Raw genomic sequence first — 22392 nt, forward strand, 5'->3', positions numbered from 1 at the left:
ATACTGACTGAGATCAGAAAATGACACTTTGAAAGGAAGGACTCAGCAAAATTCAGGTCAGAGGGGGTCTTTGTCAGTGGAGCACTGAGATACAAGGGGACGGCCAGGTGTGGCAAAGAACCACACAAACAAGAGCAGAGTCTGTCTTCAGTCCCACCGAATCGTAGAGATGGGCTGTGACTTAAACTTGGCATATAAATTTTTTTTAAGATTTTATTTATTTATTCATGACAGAGAGAGAGAGAGACAGGCAGGCAGAGGGAGAAGCAGGCTCCATGCTGGGAGCCTGATGTGGGACTCGATCCCCGGTCTCCAGGATCATACCCCAGGCAGAAGGCAGCGCTAAACCGCTGGGCCACCAGGGCTGCCCGGCATATAAATTTTAAACAGATCATAAAACGTCCTTCATTTGGTGACAGGTGGGATTCATGAACAACGGGCGAATCAAAGCTCTAGACATTGAGTGCTTCATTAATGGAGGATGCATGCTGGATGACTCTGAGCAGGTATGTGCATCAGAAACCAGCAACATCCTTAATGGTGAATAGAAGGAAGAATTTCCAGATGAGTCTTTATGGAATATATTTCTTCAAGTACTTACTCAAGTTCCACAAGCAGACTCTGTACTTGACTTATACAGGGGAAAAAAAACATATTGTCCAATATATATTAATACCTCCTTTCCCTTTAGGTAACAGAATTTCTTATATTGAAGCTGGAAAATGCATATAAAATCCGTAACCTCAGGTTCCGGGGTCGTGCATGCATGACAAATTTACCATCTAATACGGCCTTTCGAGGATTTGGCTTCCCACAAGGAACCCTGATAACAGAATCTTGCATCACAGCTGTGGCAGCCAAGTGTGGCCTTCTGCCAGAAAAGGTGAGGTTGTAATCAAGGTCATAACCAACGTTGTTAAAGAAGCAGATGAGGTAGGGAACTAGCTACCCAAGGAAAGATCCTAGAAGAACCACTCAAATTAGCCCTAAATCAGATTTCAAGATAAATTAAGTGCTACCCAAAAGAAATGACTTTTCACTATCTTCCTACTTCCTTATGCAAACAACTTTCTGTTCCTTTCTTTTTTCTAACTTGTACTAAAATACTCTTTTTAAAATTCTAACCACATTGAGGTAAGTAAAGTAAAAAGTGAACATCCCCTTTTCCATCCCATCATCCCTATTGGTCAAGAGTAGCTACTGTGAATGGTTCTATGTTTATTGTTCCAGCCATCTGTATTCATACACACATACATAAACATGGATGTATTATATATATATATATATATATATATATATAGAGAGAGAGAGAGAGAGAGAGAGAGAGAATTATTTACCAAAATGGGACCATGATAAGCATATTATTCTGCACTTTACTTTTTCTACTTGACAGTAGGCCGTGGCCATCTTCCTGTGTCAGTAGAATGACCCACTTCATTCTTTTTCATAACTGAATAGTATTATGTTATATGGACTTACTGTAATTTGTTTAGCCACTCCACTATTGATACACATTTATGTTGTTATGCAGTTTTGGCTATTAAAATGATGTTGCAAGAAACATCTTGGTACAGAAATACCAAAATATAGATGTATTTTTGCCTTATTGTCTATCTCTGTACAATAAATTTATAGAAGTGGAATTGCCAGTACACTTGAAAACTTTTGAGAGATACACTGCCAAAAGAATACCCTCCAAGAATATTATTTTGTACAGTATCCTAGAAGGTGCACAGCATATACAGGATGCTAAGCCAGAGAGAGGCAGACACTGGCAATTGAGATAATTATTAATAACACCTTTCTAGCCTTTACACATTTCAATTAGACCCTACCCTACTTTTTACCCTTCTCTTCCCTGTTTCCTCCGCATAGTCCCTCTGCTCTAGAGAGCACACAATATATTGCCCTTTGAACCCCTTTGCCCCTAAGTTCAACAGAAAGGACCATCAGGTTTGTGATTGTCAGGGTACTTCCTATGCACAAGAAAACACCTACATATTGTACAATGAAGATAATAATTATCCTAAGAGAAGTCACAAAAAGTGTTCTATGTGTACAAAGGAGAAACACATCACTTTGACTTGTGGGGAGGAGAGTCAGGAAGAACTTTCTGGAGAAGATAACACTTAAAGATAGGCCTTGAAGAATAATGGGCACAGATAATGGGAAGGTAATCTAGGCAAATGGAATGGCTCCAACAAGGAGAGGCAATCTTTTTGTGGTTCAGTTTCCTTATCTGCAAAACAAGGACGATGTGACTCACTACACAGAGTTCCTGCAAGAATCAAATGAGTTAGCACTTGTTGAAACATTTGTTTTCATAAACTGGATAGTATTATTCCAATATTACTTCTGAGAATAATAATTCTTTTATTGTTACTAGAGTGAAATGGGGAGAATGAAGACTTCCTGGGCACGTCTCAGTAGCTGAGATATGGCAGCAATACTATTCCTCTTTGGCAGAACCAATCTTCAGTTAGGACAGTAAATCTTTGCTTTTTTTTTTTTTTTTTTAGATTTTATTTATGTATTCATGACAGCCACAGAGTGAGAGAGAGAGGCAGAGACACAGGCAGAGGGAGAAAGAAGCAGGCTCCATGCAGGGAGCCTGACGTGGGACTCGATCCCGAGTCTCCAGGATCATACCCCGGGCTGAAGGCAGTGCCAAACCTCTGGGCCATCAGGGCTGCCCTAAATCCTTGCTTTTATATATAATATACCAACTCTTTTTTTATCCTCTGAATCTTGTAGGAAAAAAGGAGTATCTGCTTCCCTCACCCCTCCAGCCTACTGCCCTCCAGGGACCAGTTACTACCATTACCCTCTACTTTCAAGAGGGAAAAACCCTATTAGTACATTGAAGAAGAGATAGGAAATAACTCCCATTATTTTTTTTTAAGATTTTATCTATTTGAGAGAGAGCACAAGTCGGGAATGGAAAGGAGGTGAGGGGCAGAGAAAGAGGGAGAAACAGATTCCCTGAGCAGCAGGGAGCCACCAGGGAGCTCAGTCCCAGGACCCTGAGATCATCACCCAAGCCGAAGGCAAATGCTTAACCGACTAAACCACCCAGGCACCCCTAACTCCCTTATTTTTGCAAAAGCACATGCTGTTCAAAGAAAGAAGAAACACCCTGTCTTCTCCCCACCAAAGTTTGTGTTTTAATGGGGAAGCTTTTGAAGTCTCTTTTTTACAGTCAGTTTCTGGTCTTACTGTAACCATCAACTCAACTTCTCACCCATTTCAGATTAGGGAGAAAAACATGTACAAAACAGTTGATAAGACCATCTACAAACAAGCATTCAGCCCTGAGACCCTGATAAGATGTTGGAATGAGTGTCTGGACAAGTCTTCCTTTCACAGCAGAAGAATGCAAGTGGAAGAGTTTAACAAGAAGAATTATTGGAAGAAGAAAGGCATTGCAATCGTCCCCATGAAGTTTTCAGTTGGCTTTGCTGCAACAAGCTATCATCAGGTAAGGCTTTCCTATGTGGTAAATAACCCTCAGGTCAGATGCACTTCTAGCCACATCAGCTCCTGTTGACTCTGGGAGAGTGCCATATTTTCCAGGTAGCGAGCCCCTTCCTCCCCCAGCACCTGGGAGAAATGTAAAGAACTCTCCTGGGCAGAGTAACCACATCTGTAAGCACGTTCAACACAGCGCAGTAGAAAACATGTCTCAGTGGCAGAAAATGGCATCAGCAGGCAGGCTGCCAGCATAACTGCCAGGTCACAGCAGCGTGACCACGACCACTACCCCACCCCACCCCGAACCATCCCTATCCCAAAGGGAACAAGAGCCTACAAGGCCTGTGGTGCTGAGCTCTCTGAGCCCAGATGTTATGACTTGGGCAGGAAATGGGCCTCGCCTGGTCTGTGCCCCAGACACCTCAGCTCTCTTCGGTGCCTGAAAGTCTAGCATGTTGTCCTGACAAGCTGGCTGTTTCCAGCCACCTCTCCCAGGCATCTGTGTCAATTCTAAAGGGAAAATGGAGGTACATGGTCCAAAAATCCTTCCGGGTAGATTTGCCAAAGGAAGAGGCCCCATCCAGAAGGGAGCAGGAAAAGTAGCAAATAGATGAGTCCATTAAATAACACAAGACTGGTACAGACAAGTGTTCCTAGCAATCCCAACAGGTCATATATGGGAATGCTGTTTAGAAACCTGGGAAATGTTATTGCCTCCCCATTATTGTCCACCAGAAGCAGAGGCTCCACAACTGGAAAAATCTTGTATACATTAGATCTCCCTTGTATATATACCATTGAAAGCATTTTTCCACTTATACCCAACTACAAGCAGCCAATAGACACACACACATACACACATAACAAAAGCTGCCCTGTCCAAGGAAATCTTTCTTAGGGAATAAAGCAGATGCCCCATAACCCTAAGCAACTAGAGTCAGGTAGACCTGAGAAATTCCTTAGCCCTGCCACTTACTCACTGTGTAATATTAAGCAAGTCATTTAACCTCTCTGAGTCTCGGCTTCCTCAATTATAAAATAAGAGTAATAACCCTTTCTCCTAGGATTGATGAGGATTCAACAAGCTAAGAAACAAACGTAAAGCACTTGGCAGGGTTCCTGGAGCACTATATAGTTAGATCTCTCTCCCCCAGAGATCTCAGACACACCTCTCAGGGCTGCGGCTACTCCTACAGGCAGGATAAGACTCCCTGGCCGCCGGAGTCACACTCCTATTCAGATCCAGCATGCCCATTTTATACAGAGGTGCGAAAAGGTTAACCGTTATACCTACGAGCCTGAACTAACTCAGCAGCTAGAGCATAAATGATTCTAGATATCCACCTGTGTGGTTTTTTTCTCTGACACAAAATGTGTTTTTTCTGCACCGATCCTCCAACACCAACTAAGCCTGCAGCAATTCAGTTCAATTCTGACACTAACTTTAACCCCAAGTTATCACAGACCCCACAGATCAAGGGCTAGTCTCACAAGACTGCCTCCATTTCAGACACCAGCAAAAGTGAGGTGACCAAACTATTCACACTTCTGCCCAGGCAACTACAAATTCAGGGGTTTCGACTAGCCACCTCCCTTAGGTGTAATAATTTGCTAGAATGACTCACAGAGCCCAGGAAAGCACTTTACCTACTGTTGGTACTAGTTTGTTATAAAGGATACTACCCATGAACAGCCACATGGAAGAGATGGGCAAGGTATGTGAGAGGGAGTGTGGGGCTGTCATGCCCTTCCCCTCTAGCTTGCCAACCCAGAAGCTACCCGAACGCTGTTGTTTCCGAGTTTTATGAAGGTTTCATTACATAGGCACAGTTGATTAAGTCATTGGCCATTGGTGGTTGAACTCAATCTCTAGTCCCTCTCCCCTCCCTGAAAGTCAGAGGGTGGGGCTGAAAGCTGGAACCCTTTAACCACGTGGTTCGTTTTTTCTGGCAACAATCCCCAGTCCCCAGGAGCTGTCTAAGCTCCTCCCAAGAATTATCTGAACAGCAGACAAAAGACAGTAAATTCCCAGGGTTTTAGGACCACTATGCCAAAAATCAGGGACAAAGACCATAGATTTATTTTTTATTATACAACACTTCCCCTCATGTGATGGCTGCCCCTCACCTAAACCACAGTCTACTCTCTGCCATCATCCATGGGAGCCAACTTCTCACCTCGACACACACACACACACACACACACAAACACACACAAATCCTTAAATCAAGCAATGACTTTAAAGCTCTATTTGGAAGATCTCCAGCTTCTTCACAGAGTTCCAAATTGATGCACCCAAGAATCACCAAGCTAGGAGTTGAAATGTGTAATTTCAGGGCAGCTGATGACTCACAAAGCTGGAATACCTACTCTTCAAACTAGGCATGGGTAGCATTGTCAGAGGGAGTCAAAAGGCCCATGATGATAAATATTGTCACTAGCATCTCAAGCCTGGCTGCCCCAAAGCTCCTCCAAGCCACTCTGAGCCTCCAGGCATCTCCAGACAGAATAAACTGAAGTCCTAATTCCTCCTCCTTCTCCTCCTCCCCCTCTTGGAATGAAAACTACCACATTTCCATTTGTCCAGTTCAACAAATAGTTATTTAGTGTCTCTGTGAGTCAGACTTGCTCTGACTTCTCTACAGGACACAAAACTGAATGAATCTCTCCATGAGACTCTCACAGAAGAGCTGGTCACCCCCTGTATTCATTTTCTGTGGCTGCCATAAGAAAGTACCACAGACTGGGTGTCTTACAGCAACCAGTTCTCCCAATTTATGCTCTCCCAGTTCTGGAGGCTTGGAGTTCAAAAACAAGGTGTGAGCAGGGAAATGCTCCTCAGAAATCTCCAGAGAACCCTTCCTTGCCTCTTCCAGCTTCTGGTGTTTCCTAGTGTTCCTTGGCTTGTGGCCACGCCACTCCGGTCTCTGCCTCCATCTTCACATGACCTTCTTTGCTCTGTGTCTTCACATGGCCTTGTATAAGGACACCAGTCATTGAATTTAGAGCCCACCATAATCCACTATGACCCCATCTTTATTAATTATGTCTGCAAAGACTCAATTTCCAAATAAGGTTGTATTCTGAGGTTCCAGGTAGACAGGAATTTGCAGGGGACACTACTCAGCCTAGTTCACCGAGAAGCAGGTAACTTATCCTTCCCAGATGGGAATGAGAAGTATTTGAGGAAGCTTTAACAGAACAGAGACCACAGATGTGGGTCTGAAGCCCGGGGAGCAGACCAGGAAGTGAGAACAGCGTAAGCATGAGCACAGGGCAGGAAGGAGCAGCAATCACACAAAGCAGGAAAAGACAGTGATGAACTGGGAAAATCTACTAGACCAAATCCTAAAAGGCCTCATATTGTATGAGAAGCTTGGCTTTCCCATACAGACAGACAATGGGGAATTTTGCCCACCTTGCCCAGTGGTGACCCTTCCTCGCTTTCATGATTTCATTCAATTGTCCCTTTGGGGAACCCTTCCCCAAGCCTCTCCAAAGCAGCTGGGTCTGTCCTCCCAGGACCCTAGGGCCCCTTATGCCATGCCCATTGTCTCACAGATCATTCTGCATTATAATGACTTGCTTTCCAACCTGTCCCCCCCTTACAGTGTGTGCTACTGTTTTGTTGAGGAAGAACCACATCTTGTTCACCTGTGTATATCCAGAGCTGAGCACAGGTTGGCACATAACATGTGTCAAGGACTTAAGAAATGTTTATATGTTACCTGAGTGGTCAGCCAGAGCCTTTAAGCAGGGGAGTGACTTTCAAATAGTTGGAACCAATACTCATAACTCCTGAGTATCCAAAGACGTTCCTATTAAAATCAGGTTCCTGGGACACCTGGGGGGCTCAGTCAGTTAAATGTCTGACTCTTGGTTTTGTCTCAGGTCCTGATCTCAGGCTCATGAGACTGAGCCCCAAGTCAGCCCCACGTCAGGCTCTGCGCTCAGTGTGGAGTCTGCTTAAAATTTTTCCCCCTGCTTCTCCCCGCCCCCACTCCCCCCCTCCCCCCACCACATTCATGCTTGCTCACACTCTCTCTCTTTTCAGGTTCCTTGGAATACGAATGTTCTTTACAGGTGACTTTTGCACGGAACTAAGCTTCAGAATTCCACCAGAAGAGACTGCCCCTCTGACCCTCCACACTCCGTGAGACCGGGGTTTCACTATCTTATTTGTTTATATTGAACCTCACTAAACTGAACTGTGACTTCTGGGTTGTTTTACTAGGCAGCTGCCCTCGTTCATATCTACACAGATGGCTCTGTATTGGTCACACATGGAGGCAATGAACTAGGACAAGGTATTCACACCAAAATGCTACAGGTAAGCCACGTAAAATTAAGTCATTAATCTCTCTGTGCATTGTGGACATGACTGACATTTGGACTAATCTTAGGGTGGATGATAGTTCCTTGTATCCAAGCCCTAAACTCTTGGCTATTTAGTTGAAAAACTTCTTTCAGATCAAATAGAATGTCTAACGTAGCAGAAGTCCCATGTATGTATAGATAGTCCTAGCGTGTGGCCAGGCTGTATGGGTGGAGGTGGTTGCTGATGAAAACGCCACTAATGAGCCCCTGGAGTGCTGCGTAGGTGCCCCACGCAGGCTTTACCTAGAGTAGGAGTTTCTCAGGTTTTCTACTTTGAGACCAGTATGAACGATTTTTAAAGTTTGGGCAACAACAGTAGGTTGCTATATACAATTTGGACAAGTAAGGACAAGTATGTCATCAAGTGCCATCATGCTATAATTTTTCAGGTATATTTTAACACACACATACATAACACAAAGTAGGAAGATATGAGCTCAAGAGAAAAAAGAATAATCCTTTAAATTGAATAACTATGATAAATTTATTAGATTATTATAGGACACATATGCAGCTTCTTACTCTCCAGCCCATTAGCTCCTTTAGAGGAGCTATGTTCCCTAGAGTCCTAGAGGACTTCTCAAGTCTGGTACCTTTTAGCCTCATTTCCCTCCTTTCCCCAGCTCCTGCCACAGATACAGGCACAGGTGCCCGGTCCAGCTAGTCATGGCTCCTGAACTCACTGGCTGCAGGGACGGGTCCAGGGGGAAGGCATGTGACCAAGAGCCTTTCCTGGGACTGATGTGTAGATGCTGGCAGAAAAGAACTATCATTCCCTTATGGTTGTTTAGCTCCTGTGCTGTAAACTAGGGGTTGTCAGAGGCAATTTTCCTGTGCCATCAAGAAAGCATGCCTATTCTTGGAAATAATATAGCCATTGTAGAAAGAAAAACAAATGTGAGAGGCAGCCAGAGGACTCTGAAGAAACCAGAGTCTAGAAAGAAAGAAAGAAAGAAAGAAAGAAAGAAAGAAAGAAAGAAAGAAAGAAAGAAAGAAAGAAAGAAAGAAACCAGAAAGACTTAGATACAGATATATGTGACACTGGCTCCATCTGTCCTTCCCAGATAGGGAACCCAATAAATTCCCTTTGGCTCTTCATCATCAAGAATAAAACTGTCCTTTTTTTTTTTTTTTTTTTCCATTTTGCCTCTTTCTGGGGAAACTTAGTCTTACAACAGCATTAGTCTGTAGATCACCACTCAGGAACAGGTACATAACTGCAGACATCTGGAGAAACTGTTTTTGCCAAAACTAAAAGACAACAGAAACCAAAATAATGCTTCTTCTCTTCCTTCCTTCACTCCCTTTATTCTCTCTTTTGCGTTCTTTGTGATTAAAGATCTTTCTTTTCACATGTGTCTGCTAGAGAAACTACAAGAAAAAGAACAGAACAGAGAACAGTGAAGAGCAAATGCAAGAGGAGTATAAACAAGAGGGAACAAATAAAAACAAAATTTAAAAAAGAGAGAGAGGGAACAAATAGAAGACAATGGGAAGAATGGAAAGATAAGGTGGGAATGAGGGCAAGAGAGAAGACAGGCCCTCAGGGTCACTTGAAATTCATCTGATGCTTATACCAACAGATTCAGGACCAACCTCTGAACCAATCAGTCCAATCTCTCTCTTCCTGTCACTGCTACCAAATAAAACTCAGAAAAAAAGGAAGTCCTTAACATCCTAAACACTTTAATTTTTTTTTTTTTTTTTTTTTTTTGCTGGGCTTGAAAATATTTATTTTTCTCATAGGTGGCCAGCCGTGAATTAAAAATACCCATGTCTTCTATGCACATCTGTGAAACAAGTACAGCCACGGTGCCTAATACAATTGCTACAGCAGCTTCCATTGGTTCTGATGTCAATGGCAGAGCCGTACAGGTGCTTCCTCCTGTCTGTCTTTCCCTTCAGCACTTTTTCCATATTGCTGGTTTTCTTAGCTGGATACAAACACAAGCAGTTGGCTTCAGGGCAGTCATCTGTGGCACTAAACATAGGATAGGATAGCCAGACTGTCAGGAGAGGGTGCTAGTTTGAGTAAGCTAAACTGAAGTGACACATAATACAGTGGCTCAAACACAACAAAAGTCCCTTTTGTAACACGTAACAGTTCAGAGGGATCATTTGGTCATCAGGGCACCCTGGGATTAATGGCAGTTCCTCCACCTTCAACATGTGACTTTCATGGTTGCTCTGAGGATCATCAGCAAGGAACATGCCTGGAGGTCAGACCTGGAAGTGATCCAAGTGACTTCCACTAATCATCCACTAGCAGAACTAGTCTCAGGTCATGTCTACCTGCAGAGGAGGTTGGGGAAATGTGGAGTAGGATGCCATATGCCTGGCTACCATGGAACAAGGGGAGAATAAGGTTTGATGAGCAAGCAGTCTCTGTCCCTCGGAGACACAGAAAGAAGAAATCTGGGTACCAAGTAATGCAGAGCTGGGCAAGTTTCCTCTGACACAAGCAAGTTCTTGCAAGCAGGTAAGCAAGCAGAACCCCAGCCAAGTAGATATGGTTCAATTAAAGTGTCTACATCAGTGGAATTTTACCACAGCACTTACGCTTACCCTTTGTACTTATTTTCAAACTATTTTTTTAATTGCTTAATTTTCACTTCTTCAGAATAGCCTGTGTCTTTAATATCCCTTAATTCAAATATCTGATCACATGTACTTTTGAAGCAATGTCATGTTTCTGCTATATACTGTCCACTTTTTCCCATTGGGATATTGTGGAGGGATATATTCTCAGAACACTACACTTATGCTACGAAAAGCACCCACTTTCAAATCCATCTGATCTTCATGGAGACAATTGTTAGAGGCTAAAAACCAGAGGCTCTTTCACTCAGAACAAATACATAGGACACTTCAAATTCATGAGACCCAGTTTGGGGTAGGATCGAAACGAAGATAGGAATAGCTCAGTGTTAATGGGAATTGTCAACCCTAACTAAGCATTAACCCATCTTCTAGAGTTTTATGTTTCTGTGTTAAGGATCAGAAACTTTGCAGATCTAGGTTATTATAAAGACAAACTTAGTTATTTTCTCACTTCATATCCAAAACTAAGGCCTTCATTACAGTAGTTTGATGGTGGATGGATAAACTGATAGGAGGATAGACAGAGAATTGACTAATATTTCAGACCCACAGAGATATTGGCATGTTATTGTTGCAGATTGGAAAGCACATATTGGAATGAAAATAAGATGTTTTGTTCCTTTTATGTTAATGGCTGGAAAATACAAAATAATGTGCAAGTCAAAAATGTAGAAAAAGAGAAGGAATTAAGAGCACAAATAGAAAGGGGACCTGAAAGTAGAAATTCAGTTGAGCCCGTATTTTCATAGGAAGTGAACCAGGGAGGTTTAAAAAAAACAAAACAAAACAAAACAACCCTGCAGTAACTGATACTCTCCTCAAGGTCAGGGGCTGTGCTGTTATTGTCTCTGTGTTCCCAGCATATTAATATCAAGCAGTCCATAAACATTCACTGACCTAATCAGTTATCAGTTACTCTTCTTCCATAAAAATCCTAACTACCGGGCTCTTCTCTAATGAGGCTTCACTTCTTTACCCCTTCAAGAATGCTTGTCAGATCCTTCTGAAACGCCTTGAACCCATCATCAAGAAAAATCCAGAAGGTACTTGGGAAGACTGGGTAAGTGTTGCCCTCTGTTTGTGACTACAAATGAGAAAAGAATCCAAAGCAGTGCTGAGAACATCATGGCAACATACAGCCACACCCATACACAGGCAGTTTTTCTAAGAGCGGATTTCTGCAAAAGGGCAGGATCACAAGAGGTTGAGGCAGCTGCCCCCACACTGTATACCAGGTACGTGTGAGAGAGCGCACAAGGAGTAGCATCACTGAGAGGAGGAACGGAAGTGTGTGAAGAACACCCAGAAGACCTTACCCACTCTGCTTAAATAAGAAGAGGGAAAGACTTGGCCTTCCTAAGCCACACACACACACACACACACACACACACACACACAAACCATGTTTTAAATGGGGAAGAGGAAAAAAATATAAATAAATAAAATAAAATAAAATAAAATAAAATAAAATAAAATAAAATAAAATAAAATAAATAAATGGGGAAGAGGAAAACTAAAAGACCTAATTGCTATTAAATATGTCTCAAAGGAAATGACTCATCTAATCCAACTTCACAACGTCCTTTATCTTATCTCATTAGAACAGTTATCTCATACACGTACACTTATCAAGAGTTCTAACATTTAGAAACAAAGCCCATACCTTGTGAACTAAGCCCCTACATCACGGATGTGCAGTAGGAGTCTATTTATTTGTTTAATTCAGACATCTCAACCCAATCAGAAGGGAATTGTTAGTGTAACCAGCTGAGGAAAACAATATGACAATGAGTTCTATTATTGGTAACAAAGCATCAGCAACAATTATCAAATGTCAATTTTGATACAGGGAATATTTTCATTGTCACCTCTCAGATGATGTATCTATTTTACTCTGACTAAATATGCCCATTCTGCAGATAGAAGCTGCTTTTGAACAAAGAATCAGTCTTTCGGCCACTGGATACTTCAGGTAAAAATTACAATCATGGGAAGACCTGGGTGGCTCAGTGGTTGAGCATCTGCCTTTCGCTCAGGTTGTGATCCCGGGGTCCTGGGATCAAGTCCCACATCGGGCTCCCCACAGGGAGCCTGTTCTCCCTCTGCCTATGTCTCTGCCTCTCTCTGTGTGTCTATCATGAAGAAATAAATAAAATCTTCTTTAAAAATTACAATCAAAAAAAAAATTACAATCATGTCTGGGCTTAGCTGAGAAAATATGAGGTGACCCAATTGCTCTGGGGTTTAGGTCCCTTATTTGTAAAACAAGTTTTTATTATGTGATCATTGAGGTCCCTTCTAAGCCTAAAATTATATGATTTTATGTAAGCCTTTGAACTATGTCCAAAGAAATATTAAATAATAAAGATACCCTTATTGGGTAAAAAGAAAATTTTTAATATGACTTAGAACACCTCATCATCATTTACTATTCATTGTTGAGTAGTAAAAAAATATATATCATTATTAGAAATAACTTCCAACTCAGCTTTACAAATCTCCCTCCCATTACCCTAAAACCTTTCTGTTTTGAATCTCCTCTCTGGGCAGGAAGAAACAAGTAGGATGATCATCACCAATCTTCATTTGTGCAGTTTCTGTCAATTCATGTTAATTGAATGAAGCACAAGGAGAACTGATTGTCAAGTTCAGGAAGTGTATGACATCAGTTTTATAATCTAGTGAAACAAGTGACCAAACCAAACATACACATACAGAGAGAGAGAGAACAATAACACAATTTTCTCATGAAGAAGGAAGGAAAAAAGAAGGCAACAGCCCAGCCCAGTGCCCTGTACTTGAGTTCTGAATTTCTGAGTTCAGTTACCCAAGAAGAGAGCAAATCAGCCCACGAGCTGAGTATATCTTCAGCTTATACATTGCTGCATTGAATTTACGTGTCCCCTTTTTTTAAGCCCTGAATTATCATCAATTCCCCAATGAGTTGGGCTAGCACAATGTAGAGGGTCCCTTTGGGAATGCTGATAAAATTCAGTTGAGGTTCTCAATCCACAGAGCTAAAGCTCAAACCCTAAATGATGGATACAGACACATTGGGAGGTCCACATCAAAATAGTCAGTTGGATTCTCTCTGTTCTTGGCATCTTAACTGTAGCACAGAGTATCCTCTTTAAATGGAGGCATCTGCTGGTGCTGTAATTAGCTAGGTTGGAAATACATGCAGTAGTTTAAATGAGCTTAAAAAGCAGTTGAAATAAATATCAATAAAATGAATTACTATCATAAAACTTTAATAACTTTTAACATGAGTCAACGTTGTTTGCAACCGCACCACCACCACCACCCCAAGTTGAGAGGCTTGTTTTCTCCCATCAGGGGCTACAAGGCCTTCATGGACTGGGAGAAGGGAGAAGGAGACCCTTTTCCATACTACGTCTATGGAGCTGCCTGTTCAGAGATTGAAATTGACTGCCTGACGGGAGCTCACAAGGTAAGCCAAATATAACTTTCCTCTTGGCAAATTAAAAGAACAACCACAAAATTGTGTTGTACAAGTAGGCCAATTTCATTGTGTAATGCTTGTACAATAAGAATAGGATTTTTTTCAGTTCCTTGGAAATGTCTCACAATCCAGCCTCATTCTGAATTTCCACTTAAGAAGTAGTCAGGAAGGCATTGCTCCTAACAGTGGCTGGTAGTTGCCAGAGGTAGGTGGTAAGGGCGTTGATGAAGGGGTAGAGAGGTCAAAAGGTACAAACTTCTAGTTATAAAATAATTAAGTCATGGGGATGTAAGGTACAACTTGGAGACCATAGTTAATAATACTTCATTGCATATTTGAAAGTTGCTAAAAGAGTAGATCTTAAAAGTCTTCATCAAAAATAAATAAATAAATAAAAGTCTTCATCAGATGAAAAAAAATTTTAACTACACGTGATGATGGTAACTATGTTAACTAGACTTACTGTGGTGGTCATTTTGCAATACATACAAATATCAAATCATTATGTTATACACCTGAAACTAATGTTATATGTCAACTATACCTCAAAAAATTAATTTAAGTTTAAAAAATTTTTAAAGAAGTAAGCAAAAAAGAATAGTTCATGCCAGCCTAAAATGCATTGTTTTTAATTCCATTTCAGACAATAAAATTGCCTTCCAAAGTTTTTGCAAAAAATAAAAGGATCTGTTCCTAAAGTAAGGTCAAGTTATCTAATCTAAAGGAAAAAGTCATTTAGTAAATTGTCTTGAGTAAACAATTGAGTACATAGCAATGTGATGTTTCTCTAAAGCCAGTTATCCCAAGGGTACTGCTGTCCTTAACAATATAGATGGAGGATGGCTGTGAAAATAATTTTTTAAGTTCACTAAAATTAATCAAGCATCCTGCTTAAGGCAGAGAGTCATATTTAATCAAAAGTTAACAACTTAAAAAAAAAGTTAACAACTTCCACTATAAAAGGTAAGCCCATGAATATACCCCAGGTATTCTTGGAATAGAGATTACAGAAACCTTAAGTAGAATATAGTATATACAGTAAGAGACTCTTAACTCTAGGAAACAAACTGAGGGTTGCTGGAGATGGAGGGATGGGGTAACTGCGTGATGAGCATTAATGAAGGCACATGATATAATGAGTCCCTGGTTGTTACATGCAGCTGATGGATTACTGAACTCTACATCTGAAACTAGTGATACACTATATGCTAATTGAATTTAAATCAAATAAGTTATAAAAAAAGAATATACTATATCCAAAATATAGAAATTGTTGGGAAATTTAGAGAATGGACCAATGACACATGTAAATTCCATACACAGGTTATTCCAACATCATCTTGAACCATCTTACCTGAAACTAGAAATAGTCAATTTATGTAAAACTGGAATGAATTTGCAAATGCTGACTTGCCAATCTTATCAAAATATCTTTGATTACCCCATTGTTAGTAAATTTGTCCATCACTTAAATTCTATATAAATAAGATATAAAATACAGGGGCACCTGGGTGACTCAGTCAGTTATGCGTCTGCCTGGCTCAGGTCATGAGCCCAGCATTAGGCTCCCATACAGTGGGGAGTCTGCTTCTCCCTCTGTCCCTCCCTCCCCCTCATGCTCTGTCTCTCACTCACTTTCTCTCTCTCAAATAAATAAATAAAATCAGGATGCCTGGCTGGCTCAGCGGTTGAGCATCTGCCTTTGGCTCAGGATGTGATCCCGGAGTCCTGGAATCGAGTCCCACATCAGACTCCCTGCACGAAGCCTGCTTCTCCCTTGCCTATGTCTCTGCTTCTCTCTCTGTGTCTCGAATTAATTAATTAGTTAATTTTAAAAATCTTTAGAATTAAAAAAAAGATAGAAAATACAGTAAATGAAGGGATGCCTGGAGAGCAGTTGGCCTCACATCCCACTTGAGTTCATCCTTAGGATATATCATATCCCCATTTTCATTCTAGATCATTGTGAAGAAGTAAACTCATAAAATTAGGATCACAGATTGTTCATATGATTATTTTATGTTTCCTAATATTTTTTACATGATGGTACACATAGGTAATGATAATATTGATACAGCACACTTTTGCAAACAAGGAAGTCATGTTGGCAAGTGACCAGCCTAAGAATCCTGCCCCAGACCCCACAGAAGTCCAAGTGTCAGTGTCCTGACACACCTGTAACCCATTCAAGGCTCCAAACTTAGTGGAAAGCTGTTTTTAAATTTTTTTTTAAGATTGTTTATTTGAGAGAGAAAGAACATGAGCAGGAAGATGGGCAGAAGGAAAGGGAGAAGCACACTCCCCACTGAGCAGGGAGCCTGATATAGGGCTTGGTTCCGGGACCCTGGGATCATGACCTGAGCTGAAGGCAGGTGCTTAACTGACTAAGACACCCAAGCACCCCTGGAAAGCTGTTTTTAGGAATCAACTAATTTTCTGATCCTCCACCCTGAAGGTGGTGTTGCCAGATTTGTTGCTAGCAAATATAAATACAGGATGGCTGGTTAAATTTGAATTTCAGATCAACAACAAATAAATTTCTGATATAAGTATGCTCAGTGCAGGGTTGGGACATACTTATTTTACCTGGCAATTCTATCTGGCGGCCTTGATATAAATCTCTGAAGAAACAAATCTCATGGGGGTCTTCCAGAATTTATGATAAAGTTAAAATCTGGTTGTCCCTGTGCCTTCCTTGTTACTGTTTAAGGTTCAGTCATTTTGGTATCACTTCAGCCCTTGAAATAATTTATTCCTTAAAGAGGCAAAACTTCCTTTAATTAAAGGGAAATCAGAGAAATTAAATGACAGGCCTGTTACTGTTGGATATTTATGGTCGCTGAACCAGAATATATGCCAATCCCATTAGTGTGTATCTATCTCTTCCCCTTGTCCAACACCCCTAATGCAAAATATACCATTTTTTCAAATGGAAGTAAAGGCCTGCTCTGAGGTGTGTCCAATCTGCTGCCTTATCTGTTGAGAATAAATGAAGGCTGGTCCCAATGTCCATAGAAGCTTGTCTGAGAGGTCAACATTTGAGTCAAAAAAGAACTGCCGATATCCAAAGAGCTAGATAGAAAGTAGGAGCCCAGCTAGTGAGCCCAAGCAGAGAATGCTGATATTGTCAGAACAAGCGCATGGGGGCAGGAAGAAAGTCCAGAGATATTCCCAAGATAGACCACTGGCATTTTGGGGCTTTCTGTGACTCCTAAACAACCTATCTGCATGCCAAAGCATAAGGGCCAAATTAGTGTGATGTTTCTTGGGAAATTAAGTAAATTAGAATAGTCAAAGTTGGTCTCAACATTTTCCCTTAATATGTTCCAAGAACTTTCAATCTCCAATTTCATACATGCCATAGCTATATGACTTCCTCAGTAAAACAGCAATAATACCACCTACATCAAATCATCATGAGGACTAGATGAGCTCATTAATTGTATTAGAACAACAAACCCAGGTTTACAATCAGATGAACAACCAGGATCAATTATTTACTAAGTGACACTCAAAGGCACTAACATACCATGGACTTTGGAGTCACTTAGGAGAAGTCAAAACCATGATGACAAAAGATCTTCTGGGGTCATCGACATTCCTGGTGCTAAAGTTGAAGAGTTTGTCAGATTTCTTACCACCCCTAATATTGATGAGGTTCAGTGCCATGTTAATTTACCAGCAGGCATTCTGAAATACCTGGAGACCTTTTCAATAAACTTTAAGATGATCTTTTTAATTTAAGTTTTTATGGTGAGGTAATTTTCATTTTTTTTGGCAGAAAATCAGAACGGACATCATCATGGATGCAGGTTGCAGCCTAAATCCCGCCATTGATATTGGGCAGGTAGGTGCTGGCCCACTGAGATGGATGCCACTCCCTGAAAAGTCATTGCAGGATAGGTAAGTACTTCTAAAAAGCATACAGTATCACAGAGCTTGACATTTCCCCCTTTCAGGTTGAAGGTTCCTTTATTCAGGGAATGGGCCTGTATACCACTGAAGAGCTGAAATATTCCCCAGAAGGCGTTCTGTACTCTCGAGGCCCAGATGAGTACAAAATTCCAACCATCACTGACATCCCAGAGGAGTTCAATGTCTCCCTGTTGCCATCATCACAAACTCCGCTAACCATCTATTCATCCAAAGTAAGGCCCCAAACCTACTGTTGTGCAATGTGATTGGTCAAGTTGCATGGTAAATGAAAGCAGGTGGACAAAGTAAAAAATAATGTCAACCTATATTAGGACTGACTCACAAAAGACTGTCGGGATTTGGAGAAGAATCACCTAGAGAAAAGTGAGATTCAGGGAGGATAAGTGATCTCTTCCCAATGGCCATCCTCAGCCACTTTATTTATTAATATCCTCTTTCACTGGAAATGCTAAAATTTTGTGAAAAGTTCTGATTTAATAGAATAATATTTTCACCTAAACTTAAGACTAAAATATTAAATGGGCTTGAAGGCATGATACTCCTGAAATCCTAGGAAGGAGTGGCAACATGGGAAGAAGCCTGGACTGAGACCTCAGTGGACCTGGGTTCTCAGCCTAGCCTTGCCAGCTCCCTATGATTGTAGATGAATCACTGACCTCTTGGGGGCTCACAGTCCTCATCCATACCCAGAAATGGATCTAGAATAGTGTTTCTCAACTGGTCTCCAGGGTACATTTGGCAATGTCTGAAGACATACCTGGTTGTCCCAACTGGGGTTGTGGAGGGAGGAGATGTTCTTACTCTGGGTAGAGAGGCCAAGGATGCTGCTCAATAGCCTTCAATGCACAAGACAGCCCCCACAACAAAGAATTACCTGGCCCAAAATGTCAGTGGTGTCAGGAAGCAAAGACACAAACCGTTAGTAATTGCCAAAGTAATGGAGTTGCAAATTAAAATAAAAGTCAGCATTTATTTCCATTGCTGTATGCAGAATGTGTGAAAATCACTCTCAGAATAGAAACTTCCTTTAGGTTTGAGATGTATTGTTAAAATTTTCGTTCACGTCTTTTAGGAGACTTCTTACTAGGGGTGACAAATTGATATAAAAGAAAATGAGTTCACGTATACCGGCTGAAATTTTATCATTTCCAAACTGGAACCCACTTTCAGCCTAGGAACTTTCTCTGGGCAGATGGTGAGGGAGCTGGGAGGTGGAGGGGTGGGACGTGCAAATATGAAAGGAAGAACAATCAGCATCACCTTTGGATTCTCATTAGGCTGGAAATCACTCAAAGAGCAGCCTTCAAGCCACCAAGAGCAATAGAACAGGCAGGACTGTGAGTTCTATGGTTGAGGCCAGCCACTCAGAGGTGGACCCTATGAGGAAAATCATGGGTTTACAGGTCCCCCATGGAGTGTACTATGTAATAATAACAGGGACTGACCATGCTAGGTGATTTTGTACTTCCTGAACTGTTGATATCATTGCCTGAATTTCACTGATAAAGGAACAGAGGCTCAGAGAGATAACCTCACCCAGAGAAACAGAGAGAGTAAGGGTCAGCGTTCAAACTTAATGTTTCTAGCTCAGGGTTGCAAATTGGGAGCCCACTGGCTTAATCTAGGCTACAGATGTGTTTTCTGGGATCTACACAGTATTTTTAAAAATCAGGGAATTGTAGGGGCTCCTGGGTGGCTCAGTCAGTTAAGCCTAAGTCAGGGTTTTTTGTTTTTTGTTTTTGTTTTTTTAAGAATTTATTTCTTTATTCATGAGAGACACAGAGAAAGAGGCAGGGAGAAGCAGGCTCCTTGTGGGGATCCTGATGCAGGATCCAATCTCAGGACCCTGGGATCACAACCTGAGCCAAAGGCAGACACTCAACCACTGAGCCACCCAGGTGCCCCAAGCAACCAACTCTTGATTTTAACTCAGGTCATGATCTCAGGGTCCTGGGATCGAGCCCCTCGATGGGCTCCATGCTCAGCAGGGAGTCTTCTTGAGATTTTCTCTCTCCCTCTGCTCCTCCTCTCTCTCTCTCTTTCTCAAATAAATAAGTAAGTCTTAAAAATCACAGAATTGTACATTAAAATAAGAATATCTAAATTGTCTTGAAAACTTAGATGATCTGGTCATTTTGGTAACATTCTTAGAAGGCATTGATTAGCTATAGACAGCACATGAGGGTATCTCCACTTCACCATAATTTCCACTTTTCCTTGCTGTCCTCCAACTGCCCACATCACTCATTTATATTACCTGACCATTCCTTGCAGATAATAGGCTTGCAACCCATTGTCTGGTACCCAAGTCAATACTCTTCTACTAGAATACCCTACCTCCCCTGATGCTGGAGTCATAATGAGGCATTTTCTTTACTCATGAGGTTGGCCATTGCATGTGCTTCTCTAAATAGGATAACACACACACACACACACACACACACACACACACAAGGGGAAGTTCAGGTGGTACTGGGATTTTTCAGAGTACACAAGCTTCATTCTGTCAATAAGTCAGTGAACAAACATTTATTGAGAATTATTGTGAGCAAGACACTGTGCTAGGATTTGGGCATGAAATGGTGAATAAAGACCTGGGCCCTGAAATATAGCATAGCTTGTAGAATAGTGTAGAAGATTCTAAAACAAGTGTGCTCTCTTGCAGGGGCTGGGGGAATCTGGGATGTTCTTGGGGTCATCTGTGTTCTTCGCCATCACTGACGCTGTGGCCGCAGCACGCAGAGAAAGAGACATAGCTGAGGACTTCACAGTGAAGAGCCCAGCAACGCCAGAATGGATTCGAATGGCCTGTGCAGATCGGTTCACAGAGATGGTATGGAATTATTGTTTATTTCCCTAAAAAGCAATTTTTCTACCTGTCATTTCTTAGACGTCTAAGGTAAAGTAGACTTTATAATCTGATCAAATTATAAAGTCAAATTATAAAATATAAGCTAACCAAATTATAAGAGGATAAAAATAAATCACACAAATATGCTTTGTAAATGTAGCAATTTTAAATTTTTGAAAAGCATTTCTCCATCTGTTATTTAATTTGATTGTCTCAGCAACTCTGAAGTAGGATGATTTATCATGCTTCAAACACTAACAGCTAAATATGAAACAACTGGATAATTTCATTGAACCATTATAAATATTTCCTCCCTCTATCCTACCTAATCTATCCTACTCTTCAAGAAAATCAAACACAAAAAAATAATCCATGTGTCATGTAGCTGTATTTGATAATACACTTTCCACGTTCCCTATACAAACACAGAATACAGTCTACCTTTCCTTTAGAAATAACAGGATCTTATTACCAGCTCCACTTTTCCACTTCATTCCACTTCATGACAAGGCTCCCAGCCCAGGAGACAGAGGACTGAGGAGTTATCTGCTAGATGCACATGCACGCAGCAATCCAAACCTGCTGACTATTGCAGATACACCACGTTGGTGAGGTCACCGAGCCCACCTGTGCCCATGTCTTCATAGGATCCTAACATAAATAATAACACTAGTTAGCAATGATTGAACACTGTCCTAAATATTTTACACAAATTATTTCATTAGTCATTACTGTAACTCTATCAGGTAACTAGTATTATTTTCTTCATTTTACTATTGAGGAAATTTTGCCCAAAGTCAAGATTCAAACCCAGACTTGTCTGGCTTCAGTTTAGTATATGCCCTCTTAGAGAGAAAAGAATTTATTTTCTACCTCTTAAAAGAAATTTCTGTTTCATAACTATTTTACAAGAAGCTTAAATACTTAACTGACCTCTTCAAAACATCCAGCCATAGAGTGAAAGAATAATGGGACCCAGGATTTGGGAATACTGCTTAACAGGAAGTATAATTACACATTTCCTTCCCTTACGTGATCCAGTCCTCTTCCCATTTCCGAGTCTGACTCAATATCCCTCATACTCCAGTGGTACCAACCACCACCCTGTATTTCCCACCAAGTGTCCTAGCAATAGCTCTGCCCCCTAGGCTGCCCCTCACCTAACCGCACTATCCACAGAAGGGTTACAATCACCTGCCTCAGGCCAGTCCTGCTCAGCTGGCCACAGTCAGGGAAGCAGCACTTCTACTTCTACTGCAGGGACCCCTTCCCTGAGCTGACTTGGGCCTAGAGGGCCATGTCCACCCCTCCCAGGAGCAATGATCACACGGTAACTGCAGGTTCACATGGTCTCTACCCCAAAGTGTAAGCAATCCCTACCTTTTGAAAAATATTCTCAGTTGTCTTTTTCAGTAATAAATATCCTTTCCCAAAATGGGGCAGATCAGCAAAACCACAAACACAGGAACAGGTTCTAATCTTCCTTTCTTGTCCACACTGGACTTTGTTGGTCTTCAAATGGCCTGGCTCCCAAAAAACGAACTCCTTCATTTCCAAGTCTTTGGGCCATTTTTAATAGTTGGGTTACCTGGCAAAGTCACTCTGACATGCAATGGTAAGAGGTGAACAACTTGGATTTCATCTACCATTTGGGACTCAGCCCGCCAGGTACCTTGTCCGTGGGAAGGGGCCA

General features: G+C 41.4%; 1 protein-coding gene across 1 annotated transcript in view; it reads left to right on the forward strand.

Annotated features, from left to right (window-relative positions):
• Positions 1-22392, forward strand: part of LOC112656802 (aldehyde oxidase 2-like) — a 57597-nt gene that overhangs the window by 23079 nt on the left and 12126 nt on the right. The window contains exons 17-27 of the mRNA XM_049106448.1: positions 420-506; positions 692-883; positions 3251-3478; positions 7706-7801; positions 9595-9723; positions 11435-11509; positions 12369-12421; positions 13786-13900; positions 17694-17759; positions 17872-18060; positions 20514-20681. Of these exons, the coding sequence (XP_048962405.1) occupies positions 420-506; positions 692-883; positions 3251-3478; positions 7706-7801; positions 9595-9723; positions 11435-11509; positions 12369-12421; positions 13786-13900; positions 17694-17759; positions 17872-18060; positions 20514-20681 (1398 nt within the window). The remainder of the gene's footprint in view (positions 1-419; positions 507-691; positions 884-3250; positions 3479-7705; positions 7802-9594; positions 9724-11434; positions 11510-12368; positions 12422-13785; positions 13901-17693; positions 17760-17871; positions 18061-20513; positions 20682-22392) is intronic.

This window comes from Canis lupus, chromosome 37, assembly GCF_003254725.2.
Source record: "Canis lupus dingo isolate Sandy chromosome 37, ASM325472v2, whole genome shotgun sequence".
NCBI classification, from domain to species: domain Eukaryota; kingdom Metazoa; phylum Chordata; class Mammalia; order Carnivora; family Canidae; genus Canis; species Canis lupus.